General features: G+C 39.3%; 1 protein-coding gene across 3 annotated transcripts in view; it reads right to left on the bottom strand.

Annotated features, from left to right (window-relative positions):
- The window catches only part of WT1 (WT1 transcription factor), a 41,013-nt gene extending 24,009 nt beyond the window's left edge, over window positions 1–17,004 (bottom strand). For 2 of the 3 annotated variants that reach the window (XM_044270892.1, XM_044270893.1), the window contains exons 1-3: window positions 16,401–17,004; window positions 10,055–10,177; window positions 7,270–7,372 (exon numbers count right to left, since the gene is read on the bottom strand). In XM_044270892.1, the coding sequence (XP_044126827.1) occupies window positions 7,270–7,372; window positions 10,055–10,177; window positions 16,401–16,791 (617 nt within the window). In that variant the 5' untranslated portion in view covers window positions 16,792–17,004. The remainder of the gene's footprint in view (window positions 1–7,269; window positions 7,373–10,054; window positions 10,178–16,400) is intronic. The other variant, XM_044270894.1, reaches the window with a different exon arrangement.
- Between the last annotated feature and the right edge of the window lie 200 nt (window positions 17,005–17,204).

Below are 17,204 nucleotides of genomic sequence, written 5' to 3'. Positions count from 1 at the left end.
ATTTTACCTTTATTGCTCCTATCTTCTGCTCTGGGCTGTGGTCACATGTCCATGCAGCTCTTATTTCCTGTGATATTATGTCGATGGGCAGGGCAGTGACTGTCTATGTAACTAGCTGGGTGGGAGGAGCTATAAACTAGCTGGGTGTTGTTAGGGGCAGTGATAGGGGAGTGTCTATGTAACAAGCTGAGTGGGAGGAGCTATAAACTAGCTGGGTGTTGTTAGAGGCTGTGATAGGGGAGTGTCTATGTAACTAGCTGGGTGGGAGGAGCTCTAAACTAGCTGGGTGTTGTTAGGGGCAGTGATAGGGGAGTGTCTATGTAACTAGCTGGGTGGGAGGAGCTATAAACTAGCTGGGCGTTGTTAGGGGCTGTGATAGTGGAGTGTCTATGTAACTAGATGGGTGGGAGAAGCTATAAACTAGCTGGGTGTTGTTAGGGGCTGTGATAGGGGAGTGTCTATGTAACTAGCTGGGTGGGAGGAGCTATAAACTAGCTGGGTGTTGTTAGGGGCAGTGATAGGGGAGTGTCTATGTAACTAGCTGGGTGGGAGGAGCTATATACTAGCTGGGCATTGTAAGGGGCAGTGATAGGGGAGTGTCTATGTAACTAGCTGGGTGGGAGGAGCTATATACTAGCTGGGCGTTGTTAAGGGCAGTAATAGGGGAGTGTCTATGTAACTAGCTGGGTGGGAGGAGCTATAAAATAGCTGGGCGTTGTTAGGGGCAGTGATAGGGGAGTGTCTATGTAACTAGCTGGGCGTTGTTAGGGGCGGAGCTGGAGCTGTGGCAGAGGAAGGAGAAGTGCATCATGGGTTTGGTTGGAAGTGCTACATACAGGAGGGAAGCAGACCAGAGGAATTGGTTTACATGGTGAAAACGGGTCAGGAGAGTCCAGATTTAAAAAGAAAGCATGGGGAAGAAGTACATGAGGAAGCAACTGCGTGAGCCTATCTGTCATAGTAATCCTGAAAACCCCTTGGTATCAGATGTACCACAAGGGGAGGCGCTAGTGTAATTGCTGAAAAATGCGCTAGGGGTGCCTACGCCCTACCCATACCACCCACTCCTGCCCACTTATTTAAAAAGTGAGAAATATGGTACAAACCCTTTAAAAGGTGCCAGTTTTTGAGCAAGTGTAGCTCACACCAAAATATGCTACTTTTTTTATGCCAGAAAACTGGCATGGGGGTCTGGTAAACATGCCCCATAATGTAGTGAAGGGATTCTGTGAGTAATGTGCACCCAGCAAAACTGCAGACAGCGCTATACAGATGACAGGGAGAGCATTGAAAGCTGGGGAGATGGTCGTGCGGCTTGGACCTACCGGGAACTTGTAGTCTGGGTGCTAGGGGGATTAAAAGAAGGAAAGAAGCCGCAGGGCCGTTGCCTCTGATATGTTATGCTGCTCACACATCAGCTATTGTATATAGCGCCATCAGTTTTCAGAGGTAAGAACTTCTGACAGATTCCCTTTAAGCCAGTGTTGTAGTTTGGCTGTTTTCAGCCTCCATAGTTTCATGTGCCCCATATTATTATTGGTACCCAGTACAGGCAGTACCAAGGGATCCTGTGGATATGCTATAAATCTGTTTTGTAAGAAAACCCCTCAAAGACATCTACTCATGTTTACAGACCACCATTTCCTCCAGTGAGCACTGGTACTATGATAACATATGTAATCCCTGACATTACTTTAAGTGGATGTTTTAATTTATCTGTGCATCCACTTGAAGTAATAGGTCTGGAATTACCTCGGAAATAAAGTCTGCTCAACATTTTTGAAACATATGGAATCGATGAAGGTTTTTAATAAATGGCTGTGTGGTTTAGGCAACGGCTGTTCCTATGGGCTATTAGGACATACGGAGGTAATATGGGGGTGCCCCTTATCAGGACCACCTCAATTAGCCAGAGTGGAGAGCCAATGGAAAGAATGGGTCTTACTCTGGAGGACCACATGCATCCATCATAGGCATAGCTACCTGGGATATGGCATCTAGTATGGGGCACAGGAGCTGAGAGGACCCTGATCTGTTTTTAAGGGAGTCTAAGAGGTGAGGGAGGAGGCGGTAAATATAGGGAGGCAAGAAAGTCCTCAAATAAGGATCTCCAACTTTTTTAGAAACGAATAAAACAATGACCACTGACGATGATGATCTTAAACTTTACATCTAGTCACAGCTGATGGTGGTCCTTGGTGAACACACAAAGTTTACTGTGGTACCACATGGGTGCTAAGGGTTATTTGTCCAACTCCTGGCACCCATGTGATACTTAAGATGCCCAGTGGTCTCAATGGGCACCATGTAATGCTTTTCTTTATAGTTTTTACCCAATGAACTTCTATAATTAAAGGGGTTTTGCAAGTTCCTGATATTGATGTATTATCTGTATGTTGTGTTTTATCTCTTCTGTATTTATGATTGTATCATAGAACTTAAAAAATACATTAAAGAAGATTTTAAAAATAAAAGAACATGACCCTTCTGTCCTGGGCTTAGGTGGAGCACCAGTGATTGACTGAGAGGGTGCTTCCAGACATTTCCTATGTGTCAAATCAGGAGCCCAAAGTAGAGAGCAGCGAGGACCCTGGCATGGCAATGGCATTGGATCGATAGAACACCCCTTTAAGAAAGCAGCCGAATGAGCCAGATTTTGTACTAAAGCTAGTTGTCACCTCCCTGCCCCCACTGTTTTTAGCAGGTCATATAAGATGCACCAAACACCAGAGATCAGCAAAGAGCACAGAAGAATGTTTCCAAGAATCTGAAATATTTTGTCCATTCTAAGGCATAATGGAAGTGAAATTATTGAAAAAAGAAATTAGCAAATGCTATTTCCTTCTAGGTGTTAGAGCTACTAAAGAGAAAACATATAGGAACAGATTCCATGCCAAGGTAGAACGCATCAATATTTATTGGATCTGGAGTCATCCTAGGGGAAATATGACTTCATTTTCCCCACTGGTTCTACGGTGCAGTTTGTACCAGTCACCAGACAAGTCTTATCAGAGTGATACAGGACTGTATCCAAGTTCACCCAGAGTTGAGAAATGATTTCCTATTCACTGCCGAAAATGTTAGGAAAGGGAATGTGATACTTTAAGTGTGTCTTGAACCTGCACTATATCTTTTTCTGCACTTACAAGAAAAGGTGGAAATTCTTCAAGGTTAATTATGATGAAAAGCTTTTTAATAATATCTGGTGAAACTGAAATTGACCAGCAAACATAGCAAAGTCCTCTACAGTCCAAGTGGACAATTAAAAATTGTGGATTACCGTACGTGAGGAAGGCACAGACATGTGACAACTATCGCCGTTAGAAAAAGCCGCTCCTCTTTAATTATTATGGTTTTTACATTGGAAAAAATCCATTGAAGTAGATGGAATTTCTAGTAATTGTTTTTGTTTAGTTTTTTTGTTTTTTATGGACCATGCTAGGGTTATCTCATGGATATTGTACGTTGTACTGAATATGAAGGGGAATAAGGGCAATTGAAAAGAATTGTTAAATTTTTAGATAGAAATCATCATTCTGAGATAAAAAGTTAGAATCCCGACTTTATATCTTTTTTTCTTGTTTTTTTGACTCCTTATTTTAGAATTTTACTTTCAGTCTGAGAATTCTACCTTTTTTTCAGCATTTTGACTTTTTTATTTTAGAATTAAAACTTTCTACCTCAGAATCTTTTTACATAAGATTCCTGGAGCCGAGTTAAGAAAAAAACGAAAATGACAAATTCTGTCAGAATTGTACATTAAAGAGGGTTTCCTTAAATGTCTGTTTTAGTAATTTCTTGCATTCTCCATGTAATAATTCTGGAGCATCTATTCTTATGACTCTTACGCTGCTGCTGCTGCTGCTGCTGCTGTTGTGTCATTCCTTTATTATTCCTGCCAGAAGTGTATAAATGAATTGCCAGCAGTCTGCAATAAAAGTCCATCTGGGTGTTACCAGTTGGGGGTGTCAGCACTGATTGGACAGTGTCAGACTGTACGCCTTCAGCTGGTAACACCCATCTGGACATTTTAGTGCAAACTGCTAGCAATTCATTCTAGACTAATAGAAGAACAGCATATCAAAGAATCATAAAAATAGAGGCTGCAGAATTGTAATTATACAGGGAATTAAAGCAGTTATTAAAGCAGACACGTCGGGGGAGGTGATGGGTCCACTTTAAGTCACTTTTTTTTTAGTAAACTTTGAGTAAAAAAAAGTCCAAAAGTTAAAATTCCGACTTTTTGTCTCAGAATTGTGTAATTATGTTTGTTTGGTTTTTTTCATGGCTCCACGACTCATATTTTAAATCCATTGACTTAAGTGGGGGGGGAATTACAACTGCAATTACAATCACAAGCAAGAGTTCTGGGAACTGAGCCTATGGGAAGAACTTTTCTACTTAGCGAGGTGAGGACTGTAACGTACTGTAACTCCACTATGGTCACAACCTCACGTTTCATCATCATGTTATGAGTATAGAATATTATCCTCTATAACTGAGAGAGGGACAGCCCTGGGAGCACAATGACAAGTGGTCAAGAGTCAACAGGACTTACTACTGCAGCAAAATTATTTACTTTCAGCGCTACAACCAGACGTGGGCCCAGCCAAAGGACTTTATTATGTTAAAGCGGATCACCTTCCGACCACTTTAACCTATTACAATATAGTCATCACCTGCAACTTTCTTACACGTATTCAGGCTCATTCACCATATTCATCTCCTTTCCAGATATCTAGCTATATTGTTGTTGATGACACAATCTGCACATGCGATGCGTGTTGTGAACAGACAGCGTCCAGACTGAATCCTGATCCATTCATTTCAAAGGTTCTGTGCACATGAGCGTCATTGTACATGCATCATCTTTGTGTTTAGGGAAAAAAACGCAGCATGTTCTATATTGTGAGTTTTTCACGCTGTTCTGGACCCAAAGAGGTGAATGGGGCTCGCATGAACAACGGAAGATGCATTTTTCACTGATGGTTGCTGGGAAATGAAGATTGTTATTCTTCAGTTTTTATTCACATGCGTCCGGATAAAATCACTGAAGAAAAAAACGATTGAACTTGTCTGCAAAACCATCAGTTTTTACCTGAACAGATCCTGACACAATCCGTATTGCTCATGTGAGATCTAACTATCCTATAATTATAGGTTGTTCCTACTGTCACTGACGACTACAGAGGCAGCAGCACCACGGCCAATGCTAGTCTCTAAAAACACCTGAGGCACCTTAGTCCTCATACTGGAAGAGTCTAGCTACAGCAATCTCTTATTTAACATATTGAAATACATTTCACAGCAGTGTGAACAAGCGTTATTGCATCAGAAAATATTTTACATGAATGCATTATTAAATCCTGAAACATTGTATTTGAAATGTGCACTGTATTTACAAATAGTTGTATCATTAGTACCCGCCTCTAAAACCATCCAGAACAACGCTATACACCTTCCATTTGTGCCGGTGATGTCACCAGGCTCCCGTCTAGGCAGAAGTGTCCGCCTAGCATACTCATGTGAAGCCGGGTACGTCACTGGCTCACAACAAACACCCCCTGCCCTGCGCGATGCAGCGCAAGGCAAGGGGAGCATCGGAGCAAGGAAATGCTCCGATGCTCCGCCCGTACCTGATAATGGAGCGAAGGGGAGCTTACATCCGGGTTGAGCCCTAAATCCGGACACCCTTCTTTCACCATAATCATAAAACCAGGCATACTGCCCAGTAGGGTTGATCATGGGGACTAAAATGAGCAATCAGTATTACTGATGAAGAGAGATTCTTATTTTTAGTAAATTAGGTTCTAGCAGCACCAAGGGGCTGGCCTAGCCGCTCGGAGCACTGCTTTACTACTACCTCTCCCCATTGTCACCTGCTCTCCCAGTGAGATTGACAAAGCCATGCCTAGCCCTAAAATCTCACGCATTCACCTGTTGCAGTACCGTCGGCCTGAGTACAATGAAGATCTTAGGATGGGGACAAAGGCAAGAGGTCTTTACAGTGCCAGTGCATGCGAGAGATTTCAGGGTCAGGCATTGGCACAGCAAGGAGGCCTGGCCTTATCAATCTCCTAGAAGGAGTGGTGACAGGGAGAGGCAGAGGCAAAGCAATGCTCCGAGGAGCTAGGCCAGCTCCTCAGTGCTCTGAGCACCTACAACAAAAAAACTGAATTTCTTAGCAACAGTAATGCTGATTTCAGAGAGAAAGGGCTTGTTGTAGTCATCCTTATTAAACCTACAAGGCTCTATGACTGGTTTAATAAGGTTAATCATGCTGATGGATGCTCTTTAAGATGAGCCACTATGTTCCAAAATTTTGAGACAAAATTCTTTGCAAAGTAAGCCAACTAATAGGTTCTACAAAGTTAGACAAAAGTGTCTAGCCGCACACCAACTTTATCCTCCAGCCTGTGATATATTTGCTGCCTCTTTAGACTGCTAGTCTAAGTTTATGCCATCTATATTATACACATTACTAGTAAATCTGCCCCAATGTGTTCACCGTCAAAATCCTCCTGTATTTGAGACACGTTCTGTATGAAATGTCTTGTAAAACATCAATGGATTTACTTTCAATGCAAGACCCATTTTTTATTTTTTTTTGCAAGAGATTCGAAACAGCGCCCCTTTTGTCTATAGACTAAGTCTAGTATTGGAGCTTCTATTTTTTTCATTTATAGTAGGTATAATACCACTTTATATTAGAATAATCCCTATTTCCCAGTTTTATTGTTTGTATGTGAGATGTTGTGCCGCCGTACCTTTTTTTGTTTGCTTTTTGCATCCTAGCTTTATGGATGTGCATCCGCGACTATAAATGTATGAATGTGCTTGTCTAAATTTTCTTGTAGTATTGTGGCTTAGTCCTATCCAAGTAAATGAGACTGAACTGCAATACCAGGCACAGCCTGTAAACAAGGGTGGCGTAGTTTTGAAAATAAATTATTCTTTCCTAATCTTGTGCAACCACTTTAGGTGGGGTTACTATGCCATAAAATATGGTGAACTGTTCACCTGCCATCATTATCCATGCATTACTCCATATTCTCTCCAATACCAAAAATCCCAAAGTCCATGCTGACGTATGCGTGAACACATGTACTGTCGCTTACATGCACAGTGGCTAGAGCTGTCATACATATAGAGGACTCTCCAATGACATGTTCATCAATATTGTAATAATTCAGAGACTTTAGTATTAAACATGCTTCATACAATCATTACTGATACATGACCCCAGTCATCAGACATCTGACAACCTACCTGTTGTATGGAGATCTGAGCAGGAGGGCCTGGCTGCCCGTGCAGCTGTCAGTAGGGGTATGGCAGCCATACACTGGAGGAGGCACTGAGTACTGCTGGTCTCCTGCAGGGAAATCACATCCAATCAGCAAACATCACCCCGACATGTCGCCCATCATCATCTACATCCATTACCCCTCTGTCTTCTTACAAAATCCACATGTAAACCTGATTGCCTTTTGTTTGCATCTTAGAGAACTATCTACAAAAGATTAGAACATCTCTCTATAAACAGAATTTGGAGGATACTACATCTCCTTATGCCCAGTCGGTGTGAGGAGACTTAAAGGGAACCTGTCATGTGGATATTTGATTATAATCTAACTAATTACATACAATCATTAACTACTAAAAAGTACCTTAGATGTATTCACTTACTGGTGCGACAGATGGTTACCTCATAATATACACACAAAGATACCACATGCCACATGCTAATGAGATGATTTGAGTCCAGCGTGATGTCAGTGAGTTCAGCGTTTTTATAATTCAGAGCTATAGCCACTCCCCCGCCCACCTGCTGCTGATTCATATGGAAAAAAAATGTCAATCAGCAGCAGGTGGGCGGGGAGACTCAGGAGCTCATGAATATTCATGACTCATCATTATCAGCTGGAGCTTTTCAATACAAGATGTTGGCAGATTGACTGGGTAAATTAAAGAAAGTGACCCAGCATTTTGCTAAGATAATCAGTCACTTATTTATGTTGCCCTTAGTTAGGACACAATAAAACTGGTGACAGGTTCCCTTTAATTAAAGGCTGTACATGCCCCTCTGGAATTCTGGGAAGAAAGGGATACATAGGAGCTCTTGGCAAAGTCCCCATGCCACCAGATGTAAGGCAGCTACCCTATAAGTCAATGGTGGACCTAGGTCGAATTAGATCACACAGTAGCTATCCTACATCTGGTGGCTTTAGAGGCAGAGCTTGCTAAAAACTCATTTGCATCATCTCTTCCTATAAACATGAACTCATCTTACTTTCTTGATAGATTAGATAAATAGATAGATGATAGATAGATAAATAGATAGATGATAGATAGATGATAGATAGATAGATACATGGACATATATAGAGAATACATAGACATACTATACAGTAGATAACTGACATTCTGCACTACCATACTGAGAATAAAGTGTCAATTTTACAGAATATTAGAAAGCCATATTGAGGAAAGGAGGAAAAAGAAAGAAAGAAAGTTAGGAGAGGGAGGGAGAAGAGGGAGGAAGGTTTTAGCGTATTGATTGATTTATAGGTCATTATAGATCAATGAGTTTGATAATTGACGGACACATAAACAGATAGATCATCCCAATTTTCTATTTATTGTTGGGTAGGTGATGGATATCTGTTTAGATGTAAGATAATGTTAGAGAGATATTACATGGAAAATGTATATACTATAGGTGACTGGCATTGGTAACATTGGCAGCTAACTCACTTATCTGCCTCATCAAGTTGAAAATGGAGTGCGGTGGATTGTTAAGAGAAAAAACAAAAGAGAGAGAGAACAAAAGAATAAAAAAAGAAAAATTGACCCCCCCCCCCCCTTTTTGTGTCTTTGTTCTTGTCGTTACCCTTGTCCTGTTATTATTCAGTGGTCCTATAATGGACTAATTAAAGATAGACGCAGTATTTTTTTTTTTTTTTTCATCTGTGCGCTTTATTGATATATTAATGATTGACATTCCTCTTTAACTTGTGGAATATTACTGAATGTTATTACTGCCTAGGTTACTGTGAATTTGGTGCTTCGTATGTTGTGCCTCATGTCTTGTACTAATGTGCATAGATCTGTTGTGAATATGCTTTGTCTTTTCTTCATTCTTTAATACATATACAATTATAAAAAAAAAAAGAAAAATTGAAAGAAAGAAAGAGAGACATGGTAGTAAGGTACTTTAAGAAAATAAAACATGATTGCTTGATTATTGAATGGATGAGTTTGATAGTTGATTAATTGTAGGCATAAATATTAGATAGATAGATATAGAAAGATAGATATTAGATCAGGGATGGCCAACCTGCGGCTCTCCAGCTGTTGCAAAACTACAACTCCCAGCATGCCCAGACTACCTACAGCTATCAGTCTACAGCAGAGCATGGTGGGAGTTGTATTAGATAGATAGATAGATAGATAGATAGATAGATAGATAGATAGATAGATAGATACAAAGGGCGGCATAACATTGCAGATGATAAGTGGTAACAAGTAGATGAAATGCAAAGATATAAATAGAAGAAAGATTCTGTAAATGATTAATAGGTTGTGTTTTATGTAAACTCCTGTCGGCAGCTGAAGGGCCACATGCCGGCTGCTGGGATATTACACAAAGCTGTGGACATCACTGTGTGTATTCAGACAAGCTTGGCTTAGCAGAGATTCTCGGCCGTGTATTGTGCTGTCTCCCCTATCTCACATACCATCATTCAGCGAAGATGCATCTGTTATTCTGCCCAACTAGGGGAGAAGTCGCATTTGTTACCTGTGATTTAAACGATGGCTGCAGGAATGACTACTGCACACAGAAAGCCATACATATGCACAATGACACTGTCCCTAATCAGAAAGTGACACATTTAGCTCTGCTACATCTGTACAAGGGTCAGTTCTGGGAACATCTATAAATTACAGTGTAATAACAAGAATATATAGAAAGGAATAAATGTACTGCTAATTGCTGTAATATGGTAACACAATGACACATTACACTATGCACAGATATATACAAGGCACTTACCTAGGGAGGTTTGTTGGCTGATGGGGTCTTCATGTTTGAATGAGTGGTTAGTGAATTGTGGCGTATGGTGAGATGGAGTATGACCGTAACTTGGGGTGCCATCAAAAGCCACTGTACTGTAACCTGCAACATAAAGACATTACCGATGTAACATGAGTAAGTTAGGAGATGATGGTGATATGGTGACAGCTGTTATCCAGGTTGGGGCTAATGTTTCTCATTGCAGAGACCGAGCAGGTGTATGGAGACCTCTGGGCCTGACCCCCCCAGGCTTCCTCTAAGCCATATCAACCAGCAAACCAGCCCCCTGCCCTGCACTGACACAGGGCAAGAACCCCAAAACAGCCGTCTACAGGTGGAGGAAGTTTGGGTTTGGCTGACATGATGCATTATGTTTTCCTATGAAGCACTGACTTGAAAGAAAGGATAAAGGATAAGTCCATACATCGTATATTTGTTCTAGAATCTTATTTGCCAAATCTGCATTGAAATTCCACAACAATGTTAACGAATGGGGTTTAACAAAACATATACAATAGATAGATAGATAGATAGATAGATAGATAGATAGATAGATCATAAATTACGGTGGCTCAGTGGTTAGCTTGGGTCCTAGGTTCGAATACGGCCAAGGACAACATCTGCATGGAGTTTGTATGTTCTCCCTGTGTTTGCATGGGTTTCCTCCGGGTTCTCCGGTTTCCTCCCACACTCCAAAGACATACTGATAGGGACCTTAGATTGTGAGACCCGTTGGGGACAGTTGGATGTCTGTAAAGCGCTGCGGAATATAGCAGCGCTATATAAGTGCATAAAATAGATAAATATGGGATAGATAGATAGATAGATAGATAGATAGATAGATAGGTCATAGATATGAGGTAGATAGAAAGTTGAAATGAATGATAGATAGATGATATATAAATACATAGATATGAGATAGATAAAGAGATATAGAGCAGGAATGAATGATAGACAAGATAGACGGAGTTCACATCATTTGTTGGACCCCTCACAGCCCCTTAGATGGAGGTGGCTAAATATATACATCAGTTCAGTCAGGGTCTGTTTTGTACATCACCCAAAAGCTTTGCATCTGGTAAATACAATCAAGTCTCAAAAACGGAATAAAAATCGGACAGAGAAATTATTTTATACATTGATTTCCAAACATGAAAATAAAACTAAATATTCAGTGGGATAAATCAGCCGTATTAACACCATGTAACGGTTTATCCGTCTCTTCTATGTGGCAGTAACTACAGTTCAGTTCACTTCCAGTCAGTCAATATCTGATTGAAAAAACGGATACCACCTCCCACTATAGAGCTCGATTCACACATGCAGTTTTCCTATAAATTGTTTTTTTTTAAGCCAAGCCAAGAGTGGATCCAAAGTAATGAGGAAGAGATATGTCTTTCCTTCCTACTTTTCCTTCCTTTTCCATCCGTCTGACTTGGACTAAAATAGAAATAAACTGCATCTAAATGTTTTATTTTCTGCAGCATGTGCATGGGTTTCTGCAAGCCCTATTCGAATCAATAGGATATGTCCAACAAATCTGCCCTGTGTGAACATACATTTATTTACTGAAATATTGTGCTCGAATCCCCAGGGTTTGGCTAAGGGGGCGATAGGCGTCACTAGGGTTGCCAATCAGAATTTTTATTTTTTCTGGACAACTTATCTCAAAATCACGGACAGCCAACCATTTTTTATGGACAAATTGGAAAACTATAATGAATGGTAAAGATTATGGAAGAAAAGAATTGCATGTCTATAGCTCAATATACTGATAAAAACTCTATAAAAGCTGTAAAATGATGGTAATTACCATCAAAAAATCTAGTCCAGAACCACCAGCCTCATAAAAATCACGGACACATCAATTTTTTTTCATGGACATAGGAAAAAAAGTCACCTATTTTTACGGACTGACCAGAAATTTCTGGACGGATGGCAACCCTGTGCGTCATGCGATAAGAAGGTTGAAGGACATTTTATGCAATGCGACACTTGACACGGTGTGACTACAATAGGACAGTCACAAAAAAATCCAGACATGCCGGATTTTGTGTCGCAAGTTGCGCACAACTTTGCCTCCATTGATTTTAATGGAAGTCGCGCGCAGCAAGAGACTCGCCTGCGACTTTGCCTGTAACGTGCCCGTGTTCTCACAGCCAAATCACAGCTCTAAAATAGTCTTAGGACAGCAAGTTGCAGACAAGCCGCACACATTTTTATATCACGCGACTTTTCTGCTGTACGTTTACTGTAACCTTGTGATATAGTCACAAATAGAAAAATTAAACCAACCCACACTGGCCCCATACCAAAACTACAACTCCTAGCATACTGGGAGTAGTAGTTTAAAAACAGCTGCCAAGCCGCAATACTGGTCTGTAGGAAATCATATAGGGGACCTTTTTAGGGGTATTTTGCTTTATAGACTTTGGTAGATTTTTTGTGTGTCTTCAAAGAAAAACATAAAAATGAATATGCAAAAAAAAACTTATTTTCATTTTTATGCAGTTTTACAGACAGAAAAAAGCAAAAAATAAATAAAATAAAATACGAAACCATTATGATGTTCCTATGTTTTCTGAATTAAATATTGACAACAGAGATCAGTTACTGACTATACATTTGTTCTGTTACATTTATCTGAATGAATTTTGCAGAAATCCATGTAAATGCTGCAGAAACAACCCATTCATTCACGTATATCTTTTCAATGGCAGAAATTCTATGAATATAGCCTAATACTCCAAAAGGTCTGTGGTTATCATATTATTAATAATTATTAGCCATTATGAAAGCAGGAAAACACTTTATATTACATAGGGAAACATATCATCATGTCCATCTAAAAAGTAAATTTATTTTAATGTACCATATTTATAATTTTTGGGAACATTACATAGCATATACATGATCTGTAATATGTGAGGCATTAATAGGCTTGTTAGTTGAAAATAATAATAAAAATTACAATAAATACATTATTAATAATGATAAATATAATAATACTAATAATAATCAAATAATAATAGTATTAATAGTAATAATAATGATAAATATAATAATACTAATAATAATCAAATAATAGTATTACTAATAATCATAAATGTAATAATACTAATAATAATAGTAATAATAATCATAAATATAATAATACTAATAATAATAATCATACAAATAATAATAATTTAGCTATATCTATTATTATGGAAATGTATATTATAAAAATAGTAACATCTTTACATTTTTTCGAATTTTAAATCTAGACAATATCTCAATTTTCCACTGATGAAGGAAAAAATTTCACTAGTAACAATTGTTGCATCCTGTGAGTTAATGAGATTTTTTTTAATTTTGTTTTGTTTTGTGATATTTTTTTTTAAGAAATACAGTTATAAATAGCATTAATCCCAGTGAATGGAAAATTACTTGACAAAAAAAAAACAGCCTCCCAATATGTACAGCAAACAAATAGAGTCAGCCCTTTCTTCAGCCCTGGGGTCATCCATCACCCCTGGAACAGGCACTTTCATTAATTACATGGGGCAGTTTAGTGCAATAATACAATGTGCCAATAGAAAGTAAACATAGTAATTACAATATAATTTTTTTTTACCCCCCTCCCCCACACTTTTTCCCTTATCCTTTTTCCCGCAAATATAGAAAAATAGTGAAACTTTACAATGTGCACATTAACTAGAAGATGTAGTAAGAAGAAGAATAACACCGACAGCCAGAATAATGGACTATTCTAATATCCAGATGATTTTTTACTTTTTATTTTCTAATTGTCTATTTTGTAATATGGTTTAAACCAGATAAATTGAAACGTTTTCCTGTAAAACCCCCATTAACGACTGAATTAATAACTATTATAGTATTGTATAGAACTAAAATAGAGGTGTGTGTACTGGCCCATACACACTCGGATAGATAGATTAGATTGATAGATAGATAGATAGATAGATAGATATGAGATAGATAGATAGATAGATAGAAGATAGTGTGTGTCATTTTATATTCAATAAATATTTTATCCTATTGTATTATGTATTTCATTTATTTTTATTTCTTACTATTGTTTATTTAAACAAAGATATACATAGATAATTTGATATCTTTTTATTTTTACTATTTTATTTATTTATTTTAAAAATATATATATTTGTTTTCACTTAATTACCAGTTTTGACCATTACCCACTTAGTTCTACTGAATAAGTGACAGCACAGGGGATGCAGCTTCTTGTCTTCACTCCCCCATAAAACTAGGCTGGCTGTCCCTGAACAATGCACAGACACTGCTGTGGTGCTCGTTACAATGTATCAATATGTCTCATCTGTGACCTTGACAAATCCATCTGAAAGGCAGAATGATGTTTTTGGTCACATTTCCTGGTCCTGCCTGACCCAAAACTTCAGGAATTTGATAAGGGACTGTGGCTCAGAGCAAATCCTCTGCTGATACCAAGTTCTAGGTAATTAGAGTCTTATCACACCAGGGCTGATTGCAGGGTGCTGAAAACCAGAATGCTCCCCAGCTGGAGGCAAGGAGAGAGGATGAAAGAGGGAACAAAGACTGGAGGAGATGGTCACAGTGCAACTCTACAAGGCTGGGCAAAATGGGACATTGTTCCATCAAGGTAACATCTTTCTCACGAAGTAGACCAAGCATCATGGTTCTAGCCTTGACCAGATCCGGTCTGACACCATTATTATCTGCTAGATGTATTTCATGGGTCTTATTATACCAAATATTCAGAAAAGCTACTGGGAATGTAGAGTAATAATTCTAGTGGATATATGAACAAGAATTAGACATTGTAGGTTCCTATTCTTATAGATAGATAGATTTGCAAAGTATGTTATCCCTCTGCATAGCAGAGATTCTCACTAGATGCTCATCTATCTATCTATCTATATCTATTTATTTGTGTCTCTGTCTATCTCTTTTTCATATTTATCTACTTTTTAATATCTATCTCTACAAGCATAGGAACCTACAACTTCTAATTCTTGTTCGTGTATCCATCTACAATCTCAGATCTAATATCTATCTATCTATCTATCGAATCTATCTATTATCTATCTATGCATGTGTGTCTCTTACATATATGTAGTATATTCATGATGTGTGTGTATATATATATATATATATATATATATATAATATGTTTGTTTTTTTCTCTTTTTCCACCTTCCTTTCGTTCACTCTGGTATTTTCCTCTGTATATACAGAATCTGCAGTGTCTATATGAATAGTATTCCTCAGAGGTAGGATTACTGCTTGGTATAGGCTCAGAGTTGTCTCCAGGAATGCAGGCACTGCTGTGATCTTGTAGGTGAGTGCACTGAGATTACACAGGGGCTGCTCCTAATCCCCTGTCCACTCCTGGGCGCTCTCATTATGTAACAGCAATGATGTCTGTCTGAACTTGAACCTGAAGAACCGTCACCTGCATTTACTCAGACTGGACCAGGAACCAGAACCTTCTATAGATTGTATCATAGGCAATATTTAGCGATACACCGAGACACATATCATATAACATAGATAAATTATATACAGATATAAAATATCTAGATAAATAGAAGAAAGATAGATAAATAGATGATAGATAGATAATAGATAGAAGTGATAGATAGATAGATAGATAGATAGATAGATAGATAGATAGATAGATAATTTTGAGCATATCAGTAGTCTGTTCAGCATGGTAGAACATTTGCTAAAAAGTGGTCAAATATTGGAATATATAGTAATCATCTAATGCTGGTAAATATTGGCCCATACATGTTAACATTTTAATCCATATAACTTTAAATAATAAAAACATTTACAGGCACTGAAACTACTCAAGTTAATTCTGATATGATCCCTAAATTTTTACATGACCCCCACGAGTAATGTATGTGCTATACCGTGCTTTATATAGATAGATAGATAGATAGATAGATAGATAGATAGATAGATAGATAGAATATAGAAGATAGATAACAGATCGATAGTTAGATAGATAGATATATGATAGATAGATAGATAGATAGATAGATAGATAGATAGATAGATAGATAGATAGATATGAGATATATAAACAGATAGATAGATAATGATAGTAGATAGATAGATAATGATAGATAGATAGATAGATAGATAGATAGATAGATAGATAATGATAGTATATATATACATAGATAGATAGATAAATAAATAGATAGATAGATAGATAGATAATGTGGCATATGTACTAGGTGCTAGACTGACATGAGAGAGGCAGATGGACTATATCTGCAGGTCACTGTCCTGCTGGCAGCCATGGACCTACCTTGGTTCCTGATGCTTTGCTGGTTCTCCAGGCAGTTGGACAGGTAGGGGGCATTAGTGAACATCCTCGGCTGCCCGGTGGTCGCCTGGCTGGCAGGGGGTGCACTGAATGGCCCATACCTGCAGGCTCCGGCGGCTGTGCCCGTGAACTGCCCAGAGAAGTGGACGGTGAAGGCGCTGAGACACTGATCCTCATGGAGATCCGGGTTCCAGCTGGGCTCTTGCTTGATAAAAGAGTGGGGAGTGAGGGAAGAGTATGGGGCCCCTGGTGGGAAGTCCAGGACTGGTGCCCACTGCCCACTGCTGCTGACTGGCATGTTACAGCTACTGTTCCCGGAGAGAGAAGACACAGGGGGCAGCAGGGTGTTCATGTCCCTCACATCAGACCCCATCTGAATGCTGGAGGGACTGATGCTGGACTTCAGGGTGAGGTGTTGGGGTCCACTCAATAGTCCTGCTCCACAGCAATGGATATAGTTCCTGGGTGTGGGTGCTGTGACCAGGAGTCCTGCAGGAGCTGTGCGGTGTGGGAGCTGCCTCTCCTAGTGTCTCCTACTGGCCAGGACCCTAATGCTCTAATAGGGGCTTCTCCTCACTGGGAGGTGGAGTCCCAGCCCCATCTCCATTCATACACAGCCCTTCTATCACTGCTCTCCTGAGCCAGACCCCAGCCACAGAGGGGAGGGGGTGACCATTTACCCCAATTATAAAAAATGCAAGTGAAGCATGGGCGTCAGAGACCAGCCACAAAAATAACAGGACTGGGCTGAGCAGCAACAACTGGGAGCAACTGGGAACCGTGAGA

Source organism: Bufo gargarizans, chromosome 10 (assembly GCF_014858855.1).
Source record: "Bufo gargarizans isolate SCDJY-AF-19 chromosome 10, ASM1485885v1, whole genome shotgun sequence".
NCBI classification, from domain to species: domain Eukaryota; kingdom Metazoa; phylum Chordata; class Amphibia; order Anura; family Bufonidae; genus Bufo; species Bufo gargarizans.
The sequence above is the reverse complement of the archived record's forward strand: the minus strand, read 5'-3'. Positions and strand labels throughout refer to the sequence as shown.